This window comes from Theobroma cacao, chromosome 8 (genome assembly GCF_053813885.1).
Source record: "Theobroma cacao isolate CCN51 chromosome 8, ASM5381388v1, whole genome shotgun sequence".
NCBI lineage: Eukaryota > Viridiplantae > Streptophyta > Magnoliopsida > Malvales > Malvaceae > Theobroma > Theobroma cacao.
In genome coordinates, this window is record NC_142646.1 from 6397324 (window position 1) to 6410172 (window position 12849).

General features: G+C 36.3%; 1 protein-coding gene across 2 annotated transcripts; it reads left to right on the top strand.

Annotated features, from left to right (window-relative positions):
* The first annotated feature begins 249 nt into the window (after nt 1–249).
* On the top strand, nt 250–10020 carry LOC18592321 (P-loop containing nucleoside triphosphate hydrolases superfamily protein). 2 transcript variants are annotated; one of them, XM_018126185.2, is made up of 16 exons: nt 250–715; nt 820–945; nt 1782–1949; nt 2060–2353; nt 2678–2772; nt 3244–3328; nt 3468–3680; nt 4238–4297; nt 5176–5255; nt 5410–5735; nt 5819–5910; nt 6003–6132; nt 7394–8568; nt 8662–8969; nt 9335–9502; nt 9612–10020. In XM_018126185.2, the coding sequence occupies exons 1-16, from the start codon at nt 443–445 to the stop codon at nt 9721–9723; spliced, it is 3705 nt and encodes a 1234-aa protein (XP_017981674.2). In that variant the 5' UTR covers nt 250–442; the 3' UTR covers nt 9724–10020. The 2 variants fall into 2 exon arrangements, with proteins under 2 accessions (XP_017981674.2, XP_017981675.2); XM_018126186.2 differs by having other exon boundaries at nt 7439–8568.
* Nucleotides 10021–12849: the final 2829 nt, after the last annotated feature.

A 12849-nucleotide genomic window follows, 5' to 3' on the forward strand; every position in this document is an offset into this window, starting at 1 on the left:
GCAAAATCCTAATTAATTTATTGAAAAAAAAATCCTTTGTTATGAAAATAAAAAAAGTACATTAAAGAAAGAAAATAATGATAGTTGACTGACAGCTACAATTAATTGAAGCAAACGGTTAAATCAGAGGTTAGAAAAATCAAGCGAGACGCGGGAGCGGGAAATTTTAAAATTTAGATTAATTCAATAGTTTAGTATTTTTGAGTCCAAGGAAAATTAGGTTTTTATTCACTCACTGCTAAAAATAGGGCAGTTAAAAATATTTATCCGTTTTTATCCACAAAGCGCGGGAACGGAATCCTTGTTCCCTCCAACTCTCTCTCCTCGGAGGTTAGTCAGGTTGTAAGATCCAAAAGCAGAAAAAGGGAAAAAAAAAGGCCCAAATCTTAAACCACTCAAAAACCCTAAATTCCTAAATTAGGATTGGATAAACTTTAATTCTATGGACGAATCAGTCGAGAAGAAAGAACCGGAATTGGTGATGGTCAGCGGCACCAACCAGCGGGAACGGCGGAGCGTCCGCCGGAGATTGGTCCAGTCAACCTTGTTCCCGCACAAATCTCCAGAAATTGAACTGAAGGTTGACCAGAAGGCTAACGAAGGTGAGGACGACCATAACGACGGCGAAGATGAAGAGTTCTGCGGTAGTCAAGGCAAAAGGAAGATAAGAAAACGTAAACAAAATGTAACTCCTCAGAAGCGAGCTTCTAGAAAGGTTTAGTTGAGCTAAATTTTCGTTAATTTAACGGATCAAATAATATGGAGAAGCTGTTTGGAAGTTTTTGTTTTTACAATTTTGATGTGATTTTCCATGAGCAGGCAAAGGGGAAATCGCCACTTAAAACTACACCGAAGAAGAACGGGATGAGTAATTTGATGGAGAGTGAAGATGGCTCACCGCCGCCAATCCCTAATTTGAGGTTGGAGGCAAAATTGACAGCTGAGGTTAGTGATTTTTTTTTCGCAGCATAATTATAATCTCTCCTTATGTTTTTGGAAGTTATATTTGTTCTTTTTATTTACTATTGTACTTTGAATAGCTTGCAGTAGCAGTTTGTTGGCTAATTCTTATTGATTCCTGGTTATTGTTGATTGTTAACTTTGTTTTGGATGTTGAGAGCAAATATCACGTTCGAAGAAATTAAAAGAACAAGAGGAAACGGAAAAGGTCTGTGAAGAAATATATTCAGGAGCATGGGGTTGACATGATGAGATGATGAAGGTCAAAATTACGGTTAAGGAGAGAAAATAATCCTGAGACTGAACATGATCACTGGTGTTTGGCGAATCTAATTTACTGAGAGGAAGATGCTAAGGGTATTAATAGGTGATGTAGGTTGTGTGGTGATGGGTTGGAGGCCATTGATAATGTGGCACTGCTGATAATGGCAGCTCTTGGAGCTTAAATAATGTGCAGCATGATGTCATTGAGCAGTATGTGCCTACTTTTTAGCATAGGCAGAATGATAAGGAACCTTCAATCTTACAGCCTGGCAAAGAGCTCATTTCTGTCCCTACTTCCTGGATCCTTTCAATGTGGAGAGACTGCTAGGATTTTCTTGCAATAGAGGAAGCTGCCATTGTTCTTCTTTGTTATTTTTTTGCTGAAAGTCATCTTTCTCATGATGTGTACTGCAATGTGGTCTACTATATTTGGCTGTCCATACATTAGCTCGTACTAATAGCGATTAGTTTCTAGGTCCAAGATATGTTAATTTGACTAACATGTTATATGATAGTTGGCTTGTAACTCAAAGTGTCTTTGTTTTATGCTTGATCAGGAAAATTTACGGATGTTTGCTGGAAGGCAAATTCATCCATTTTTTGCATCATGTAAAGCGGGAAAGAGGAGCCAGGAGACAGCTGGAGTAGGGAGTAATGGTTGCTTGATTGACAGAAGTAACAAATGCATTAATATTGGTCCTATTCATGTATTTGACAGAACTGAGGTATGGCATTATTAACTCAACCATGCCTTAATGTGTTGTATTTTCCTTGAATTTAAACTTCTTTAAATGTTCTTTCTTATCTGGAATGAAACTCAAACTTTGTCATGCAGGATGATGTAGTTCTTGATTGGAAAGATTGGACATTTTTTGAGAAAACCTCTGTTGAAGTTGGTTGCACTCTTGAAGGCCTATTCACATCAGTTTTTAAAAGTTGTGCGGGGGCATTATGTCTTGACAACTTTCCTGGTGCTTTACATTCCTCTGATACATCAGTTGTTCAAAACAAGTTGTCAGATCAATGCATTATTCACGGCAATGACTTACTTGGAACATCACTTGCAATGCCTGCTGTCCTTGTAGATGAGCAATTGGAAAGCTATCAGCTGTTTAAGAGCTCAGAAGGGGTATGTGTTGTAATTTTATCTTCATTACTTTTCATTTCCTTTAAATTTATTTTCAAGGAAGTTCCTATTGCCATTATTTTTCTTTTGGTTCTGTAACTTTTTTATTTCCGAACAATAGAATTCTTAGACACCAACCCCCACAAATCCGTAAACCTTATTTAAGTTAGGCTAGTACTTTGACTGGAATCTAACATAAATCTCATGTACCCATGCTTTTAAACATGTGCTGGTTGCCCATGAGCCAAAGGCTCATCAGCCTTATATGTAACTTTGAATGCATGTTCTTTGATTTATTTGTGACTACTATATTTTTGTTATTACCAGGAATGCCAAGTAGATGAAATTGCTGCCCTTTCTAAACAGACTGATAATGTGGAAAATTCAGAGCTTGAACAGCAAAGTAATCTTCTTCAAGAAAGGTTGGGATTTAACAATTTACCTACCCTTTACTGAAGCTTTCTTTCTGATGTGTTAATTTTGGATTGTCTTAATCTATTTGTTGATTACAAAAATTGTGTGTGCATTAAAAGTATTATTTTTATGTTTGTTGCACAGAATGGGAATCCTGTGTGCTACTGTAGTTTCTGAAACTATTCAATTCAAAGTGTGCAGAACAGAGTTAGTTGTAGTAGGAATAGGATCTGCACCTTATATTGTAGTTACTTGCAAACCAAACAGAACTAGCCCAGTTGGTAGCCACTAACTTGTTAAAGCCTTGATTTTATGGTCAAGGTCAATGGTTCAAACTTCTACAACCGTTGGCCATACTAATAATAATATAGTGTATCCAAAAGAAAGTTACTACTTGCCTGTTAATGGTTTCTGCCTTTATGTACACAAGCCTGCTATTCTGCTAAGCAAGATCCTTTTCCTTATATTACTGGTTGCAGATTTTTGCCATGTTATCATGGTTGCATTGTCCGTCCTGATGATAGTTTATGGACAGATAAGTACCAGCCAAAAAAGGCCACAGAGGTGAGATTTTTTTTTGCTTGTTTGTTCTGAACTGCTATGATCCTAAAAGGGCTGGGGGGGTGAGGGGGGGCGGGTGTTATGTAAAATTATGTTTCGTATTCATATTTTTGGTTTTTCTCCTTTAATTGCTGATTTTCAGGTGTGTGGTAATACTGAATCAGTAAAGTTTATGAGTGAATGGTTACGTCTTTGGCATGAGAGAAGTTTTCAAGCCATCAAAGCCTCCAATAACAATGATGAAGGCAACATACAAGAAGATGATGGCAATTGTTGCGAAAGTGATTTTGATTCAGAAAACATAGATGGAGAGGATAGACTGAAGAATGTTCTCTTGGTTACAGGACCAATTGGGGTATACACAACAGTTTTGGCTAAAGTTTAACACATGTTTGCTTGTTTGAAAGTTAACCTATTGTGTCTGTATATTTTTGTCAACTCATATAATGAACTGTCATGCTGGACCTTGAATGATTTACTATGATCTCTTTGTCATGTCTCACTAATTGTTGCAGTTGATGTTTTCTTTGATATCAATTGAATTCTTTGTTCTATGTGCTGCAAGCTCTGCATGGTGTGTTTTCTTGGCTACAAGGTTTAGTGGTGTGTCGTTCTTTCTTATCTGTTTGGTTAATTTTAAATTTTTCTTTTCCTAAAAGTGGTAGTTGGAAACTGATAGTAAGTTGATTTACTCACATAGTAAATGTAATTACATCTGCAAAGGTTTCAGTCTTGAGAGCCTGTAAGTTTTAAGAGAACTCTCGCGTATTTTCAATTAGAACTCCATTCATATTCTTTTTTTCTTAAATGGTTGCTTTGTTGCAGAGTGTTGTGTGTTTTGTTTCCAATTATGTTCAGTACATATGCTTTTGGTTCATAATGGTAGTCAAAGGTGTTTTCCTCATGTTGCAGAGTGGGAAGTCTGCAGCTATCCATGCTTGTGCAAAGGAACACGGATTTAAAGTTCTGGAGGTGCTACTAAATTTTTAGATTCTTGTTGAACCATTTTACAATTTCTTTGTCCGGCATTATTTGTGGCCATATGCAAATAGTACTTATCCTGCATGAAAATGTTTATGACCACGAGTTTTCTTTGGCATAATATTAGAAGATTAGATGTCTGTGAATTAGATGAACTCTCACTTAGTTATGAAACTGAAGCTATATGTTGGGTTACTATATTTGCAAGTCTAAGTGATTATAGACCAAGTCATGCAACTGAATGACAAAGATTTCTCTCTCCTTTGTTTCTGAATCATTGGAAACTTTAGATGGGTGTGACTTTGGACTTAATTTGTACGTTTGATGTTCTGGAAGATTTCAACTAAAAGTGATGAATTTATTATAAATCAGTTTACTTGTCCTGTGCCTGCAAATACATGCCACAAGTAAATCTATGGTGCTTTTGGTTCCCACTTGTTCTAAGTCTTGAATTTATGCCACTTCTTTAAATTATATTTGTATAGCACTGAATACAGAAATTTTGTAAATTCAAAACAAGGTTGAGATTTCATTTGCTTGTCTTTCATTGTATCATTTTTCTTGTTAATAGGTTAATACGTATTCCAGAAGTTACAGAATGTTTTAGCTGGCATACTTTCCCCTTTGTTAAAAGGCTTATCAGTTTACTTATACTGCTTATTACACTCCCAAATATTAGAAATAAGATACAACTACCGCCGTTGCAATTCCATATAGCTTAGTTACATCCCTCTGTGATTACAAGGCATTTTTTCATGCAGTCAATTGAGTTAATATTATTTCAGTAAATTTTTAGTGTTTGTAAATTAAGGCTAACAGAATAATTCATTAAGTGAAACTTGAATTCTTCTAATCTGTTATTTTGTTAGTCCAATGCATCAGATTGTCGAAATGGAGCTGTTGTAAAGCAAAAATTTGGAGAGGCTTTAGAGTCACGCTGCTTCACAGGGTTGGTTACTCTGTCTGCAGCATCATTCTTAACACTTCTATCCTGTATCATATTTTATTTTTATGATCAGTCTATTGTCAATTGAAGCTTCTATCAAATTCAAGCTTTACTAATGTAATTATCTGTCCTAAATTGTAAAATATATTTGTTGCAGGTCAATAGAAAATCCTGTAGGTTCACTTAGCAAGGAAGTGATGAAATCTTCAGCACCTTTATCTAATGGTGAAGCAGCACAAGAATTTGATGATGAGGTAATAGAATTGATACCAACATCAGATGAGGAAGAATCATTTGGTGCCCATAGAGCATCTAGACAACGTGTTTGTAATGAAAGTGAGGCTGGCTTTGCTCAAGCTAAAGTTAAACCTTTAATTCTCTTTGAGGATGTGGATATCAGTTTTCCTGAAGATCATGGTTTTGTTGCGGCTATACAGAAAATTGCTGAAAAAGCAAAAGGGCCTGTGATACTGACTAGTAATAGTAAGATGGCTTTCTAGTTGAAACAGTGTTGTTTTTTTAGTCATACGTGTTTTACTGTAACTCCATATTGTGGTAATTTTCAGGTAACAATCTTGTTCTGCCAGACAAATTGAGTAGGCTAGAGTTATGTTTTACAATGCCATCAACAAAAGAGCTGCTTCACCATCTTCATATGGTATGTGCTTGCAATGCCTTCTTTTGAACTCTTTCACTTTACAAGAATCTTTATCCTTTCATGTTCATGTTCATCTTATCTTTATGCCACAGGTCTGTGCAGCAGAGAAAGCCACCATTCAACCATATTTACTGGAGCAATTAATTAATTGTTGTCAGGGAGATATCCGGAAAACTATCATGCATCTCCAGTTTTGGTGCCAGAGCAAAAAATATCGAAAAGGTTAATAGCACAATGCAGGCATACATGTTTGCATAGTACATTTATTCTTGTTTCTGAAATTTACATGTTACAATAGAAGTTTAGTAGACTAGTTTCCCCTATAGTCAGGTGGGGTACAATGCTTCTAGGAGTTAGGAGGGACCAGGAAAAATGTTAGACAAACAAAATGAAAGAGCTTTAATAATCATATGCTTCTCTATCCAAACAAAGTGAAAGAGCGTTAATAATCATAATGCTTCTCTATATAGTTTAATCTGCCAAGTTTTTTTCAAATTTTAATAAATCACTATGTAAGAAAATATAAGGAATGAGATTTAAACTAAAATTCACCTCACGTGTATGTGATTGTGCATAATGCAAACTATCATTTGAAGTAAATATTGACCATCTATAAATACATATTGACTTTGATTTGGGAATCTCAATATGTTCTGATACATGAGGGAATCTGTTTAACAGTTGTTGTGGTGTAAGGTGATGTATACACTATATTTTATTCAAGTGTTGATGTCAATATCTTTAAAGATAAATTCACTAGAAAACTTCTGCATCTGCCTTTATAGTTATGGTTTAGTGTTACTTCCTCAAGTGAAGGTAGTTGCTTGATCTAGTATGGATAGCTGTTCATGGATATTCTCACACAGTTTTGTAGTAATGTTCTTTGTGCAAAAGGGGGTAGATTGGTTCTCATGGCCTCCCCCTGCCCCTGGTTAGAAAATCTTTAGCTTAGACGATATTTCATCAGAAAATCACATATTGCTTCAATGTTCTGTGTAAGTTTTCATGAAAGACAGTGGTTAGCATGCAACTTTTTTGAGCAAACGTTACCATATTGCTCTGAATTTTGTTTTTGGATTCACTTTCTTATTGTTGATTGCATTTATGAATAATAAGTTTGTGTTGTAGTTATGGCTATACCAGCTGTGTATCTGTGGATAAGAAAACCTAAATGGAAGAGAAAGAGCTGCATTACATCAAGGTTTTGATGTGACATATTTTCTATTAAAGGGTTTCTGTTATCACTATGTATGACTTTTTGGAAGCGTGCTTTCGGCAACCAATAGGATTATTTTTTTGTTACTTGGTCCAATTCCAATACTTGTTTTGTGCGACAAAATCACAACAGTTCTTTTTCAAGCATGTGATTTCCATGCTCAGTATTTGTTCTTGAACTCATTGTGATTTAAGTGTCTCTTGCAGAAGGAAGGTTTTTTTTTTCCTATTATATGTTTGTACTTTGTTTTAACATTCCGTTATCCAGATAGGAAATTGCAGAAGACTTACGGCTTGCTGCTGTTTGATATAGAGGTGGGTCATTTGGTACTACCAACATTAATTCCCTGGGATTTCCCATCTCTGTTATCGGAGTTAGTTGAGAAGGAAATTGCTAAGACATTGTCCATGATGGAAGAAAATTCAACTTTAATGGACGTTATGGAGGAAGAACTTGAAAATAGCATGCCAAATAGATCAGAGATGCATAATAATGAGATAGACAATATAGAGGCAAAGAAAGAAGTGATGTTAAGCAGGAATCTCTCTATTGAAGATTGTGGATTCATAAACCCTTCTTATACTGCACATGAGTTTTACAATTCTTCAGGCACCCCAGTTTCTTTCTCTCGGAGAACACGCAGGAGGAAACTTGATGTTGTGATGTCTTCTGATTCTGAAGATGAGCACTTTAATAAACAACCTTCTTTAGTCTCAGACAAGAATGTAAACCGTGAATTATTCATCGGAGATTGTGGACTCCTTTCTCATTGTCCAAACATGCAAAAGTGCATAAGCCCATTAATAGATGAGCTACTTTGTTCTGAAGCAGAGAAACATGAGGAGAGGGGTTTCCAATGTTCAGAAACAGCAATTAATTTACAAACGGAAACTTGCAAATCTGTGGATGTATCATATGTTCCTGAGTCATCCTTTGTTCCTGAGACTGAAATTGTCAATGGAATGGAGCTGTCTTCGAGAACTGTGTTTCCCGAAACAACTGAAGTCTCAGTGAGTTGTGAGTTCACAGAGAACCTGTTGCCAGTTGAAGCTAATGACCCTGGTAAATCTATACATAATTTAGTTAAAGCTTCAGATATATTAGATAGTACATGTAATATTATTGCACAAGGATCTCATGAAATGGTAGTGGAGAATTCTGAAAATGAGTATGATGAAGCTGTATCAAGAGGGCATGCAGTGATGGATGAATGCAGTCGCATGGATTTCAACAAAAGATCCTTTTCCAGGGAGAAACTTAAGAACCAGCTGGCCACTGATTTAGTACAAAAATCATGGAAAAACCTTCGTGACAATCATGCTGATCTAAGCCATTATGTTGACTCAGAGCCAAAAGATGCTCTTAAAATTTTAAAACTTAGTTCCAGAATAAGTGATCTAATTTCTCAAGCTGACCAATTGCTTTCCAAGTGCCAGATGCTCGTAAGTGTTAAATAGTATTGTTTTACTACTCAGAGACCTTTTCTTCTTGAGTTTACGCATGTTATCTGTGACACTAATTAGCTACTTGTTCAGGATCTCTTGGACCCGTTAATGATCCCTTCTGAGAATTTAGATGCATTCAGCTGGTGTGACGAGCAGCTGCAGATGGTTAACACAGTTTCACAACATGGATTTTGCTTGTATGCTAAAGATATTGATGCTATAGGATCAAAAATGGGTGTTGAGCTTAGGGTGGATTTAAGCCAGGAGATTCTGGTCTCCTCAACTAGTACAATGGCACTAGGTAGTTGGCTTGGACAGGGTGGTAGAGCAAGCAGGACGTCAGTTGATGGAAAGGGTTTGGACATGAGCCCATCAAAATGTGAGCTGTCAATGAAAAGGTACAGCAGTGTCATTTCCCTTGAAGCCACACTTGGATGTATTACTTGCATATGAGTTGAGCATTTTGACATTGGGGGATCACAGATCAAATGTCATGTTTATTATTGATCATTTACTAGTCCTGCAATAGTTCTTTCTTTTCTGTGGTTGCTAGGATAGAATGAAGTATTTCTTTGGATAAGTAGAACTTCTGTAGATGTACGATCTAAGCATTTATATAATGTGCTTTGTCTGAAACAGATTTTGGTTCACTCATCTTGTTAAAAAGCATGTTTTCTTGCTGCTTGACTCATTCAATTCAAAATTTCATTATTGGCGCTGCTTCTTTTACTTACCTAAATTAGTTTTGGCATTTGCAATGCAGGGATGTGAAGTCATGTCTTTCCAACATCATTGGGTCCATAGTCCCTTCAAGATCACACTTGGCACTGAAGGGTGCTGCGTTTCATGAATATATTTCTTCATTGCGATGCATTTCAAGATCAGAAGCTTCCCGCTTATCAGTAGGCATGAACTGGACAAAAAGACGAAGGTATATTACTTTTGTTTCAAATTACTTTCTTGTAAAGTTTGTACTTCATTATTCACGATCACCACCTCCCTTGCAGTAGTTATGTTTAATTTACAAATTGTTTATACAGGGCACGAGGTTCTTGGCATTACTTGAGTACTGGTGCACTAATGTTATCTCCTGAAGATATTTCGTTGTTGGATCAATATAACTTTTATGGAAAGTTGTCATCCAAGAGCTGATGGTAGTTGCAGAATATCATGATTGAAGAAAACTAACAAAATAAACAAGTGTTGGATGGTAGTATTTGTAGGAAAAGGAATGTGTGGAACAGCTGCCCTTTTTGGTCCAACCTTTAAGTCTTGCTAACACGCCTCAATATGTGAAAGGTAGAGTATATATCTTAATCCTGGATGTGATTCCATCCATTCTCACCATTGTAAAGCGTATAGTCATAACAGTTCTGTACTGGTATATTGATAATAATAAGCAACATTGAGCTATACTTAAATAAGATACATAATGCAATTTTTTGCTTAGTGGCCATCTTAATAGAGAAAAGCTCGTGTTGTTCGCATATTTTGTGTCATAAAACTCGTTGAAGTGAATTCCTTGGTATGGTTGGTTGGTACTTCTCATTATAATGCTTAGGACTTAAGATATAGGACCTTAGGTGGTCATGTGGGACTCGGGAGTAAGTTTATATGTTTATAAATTGTATACATATTCTCTCTCCCATTTATACCGTTTGGGCCTTTTGGATAAACCATTAAGAAGGAAGATAAATCTATTTATGAGAAGAAGGCCCTAATAAAGTTTAACCGATGGAAGCTTAATTTATGACTTATTTATGTGTAATAAGCGTAGATTATAAGGCAAGAGTAGCTTTTGTAGCAAATTTCAAGACGAGGAGGATCCCAGTCCCAGCAATTTGCCACGTTGAGCCTTATCGTCCCGTTTCTTCAATTTCATTTTGCCCTTAGTTTCGTTAGTTTCCAAGGCTTAGTTACGATCATGACACCAATTCAGATGGACCGCAATTTTAACCATGGTAGATGCGGTTTCATCCCTGATAACAAGAATAGCATTGAATCATGTTAATGATAGCTCGATGATATGTGTAACGAACTTCACCGATACGTTGTCGCTGACTACAATGAATCATGCTAAGTCAGAATCATTTTTTAGGCTCTGAAAATACTACAATGATTTCTAGGGTCTTGAACTGTCCACAAATATTGCATTTTCACATATCAAGTCATGGTCCCAGCAGGGAGCTTCACATGGAAGAGAATCTCTTAGTAGAGAGTCGAGGAAGGATATAGTTGTTTAAGAAAAACATTATGAATTTTACGCTGATTGTATATTAAAGTGATATTAAATATTTAAAAATTTATATCATATTTCAATTTATGAGACGTATTTTGTGAAATAAGATCGTGAAGTTAACGAATTAAAATAAATAATATTTTATAAATTGATGTTTGTGTAAATTGTAATAATTAATATCAGAGTGAATTTTGATCTATAGTAAGGAATCAATACTTTAAGAGGAAAAATATCATGAGTTTAGAGAAGAGTTACGTTTTTCATATCAATTATGTACTAGAATAATATGAGATATTTAACCTTCAACTTGTGAAATGTTTTTACGAGACAAATCAGTAAAACTAGTGAACTAAAACGGGCAATGCAGGTTGGTGACCACCTCGTAAGGCCTCTTTGTTTATAATGATATTTCCTCTGGCTCCTCTCTGCTTTAAACCCCTAATCGCTCGACCGAAACTGCCACCAGCGGTGCTTTCACAAAGCGCCATATTATTGGTGGTGGCAGTGGCAAAGGGACTTAACCTTTATTAAAGTTTGCTCATCTTAGATGCTGATCTTTTAAAGGCATACAAGTCTAAAATCATTGTTAAAATATGTTGAACAATTTATCATTTACCGTCCATTAACAAAATGGGACCTGTCTTTCGATACGACGAGAACGGCTTTAGCTTCTGCTAGCTGACCCCAGTGCACGTACGTGTTCTGAAAAGAAATCCAAGAGACCATCATGATAATGGCCCCAAGTGACTTTACCCTTTCCGCTTCATTAGTTTTTTCCTGTCTAAACAGTCTGTCTGCCGGTTCCTTTCCCCGGTAGCTCCTCTGAATCTACAATCATCATTTTGTGGAAGAAATTTGGGATCAAATTATATATATATATATAAATATAATATTGGGCATTGGCATATGTTCATGAGAAGCAAGAGTCATACTTGCATGGTGGGAATTTCCCTTTACTTTGTAGCCAATGCAATGCACATTTTTAAAAAGCAGTTGAGTGCATTTATCTTAATTATAAATGCTGTAGCTAACTTGGTGTTTGATGATACTCAGATAACCTGCTTTCTGCTTTAAATCTCATGTTGTCAGGTTGTGTATCCTGGGCAAGTTGAGTTAAAAACAACCATGACAACATAGCAACCTAATCTCCCCTGTACATACATTAATATCTCATGTAGCAGCAATATTGGAGCAGTGAATAATCATGTTAGTAACAATGCTTCAATACATAGGTGAAACTAGGTTGCTTATATTACGTAAAGGTTGATCTTTGTATCCGTAGTGGCTCAAAATGTTGCTTCTGTATTAATAACATTTCCAGCATATTAATTTCCTCTTCCCCTACTTCACTCATTCTTCCTCTTTACTACTGCACTACTTATTTTCAATTTCCAATCCTTGCCAAGTTTCTATTTGACTTACCTCGTGTCACGCATATCTTTACAAAGAAAAAAAGTTACTAGTAAATGATCAAAAGGCAGAAATATTTGAACAAAATGTCATTAATATTCCATTGAATGAACCAGACCCTCTTGTCCAGCTAGTTTGAGTAACTCATTCCTCTCTCTTCTTCTTTGGTCCCCTTTGGGTATAAAAAGGAAACCATCTTAGCTAATGTCCCTACAGCAGGCAGGAGAGATAGAATCAAAAGCAAAATGATTCATGACCATAATAATGCCCCGAGGAAAAATAGTACCCTTTTGTCCTTTCTGATTCATTTGGCTTTTTCCTTGCTCAACCAGCCTGTGCTCCAATGCCTCCTATTACTCTCCCCTGTAGACTGTAGCTGTAGCCCTGGAGCCATTGCCCGCATGTGCACAAATCTCATTATGTTATTGTTCTCTCCCGCACGATTCCCCCTATCCAACCCTGTGCCTGTCCTTTTGCCTAAAAATCTATTAACAAAATCAACAGCTCTTGCTATCTCTGCCCTGAGTCTGACGTGTAACAAAAAATGGTGCTTTCCAAGTGTATTTTGCACTGTAGAGATAAAGTTGGAGGAGGCTGTACACTGTACTCTTTACTTTTAATTAGAGGGG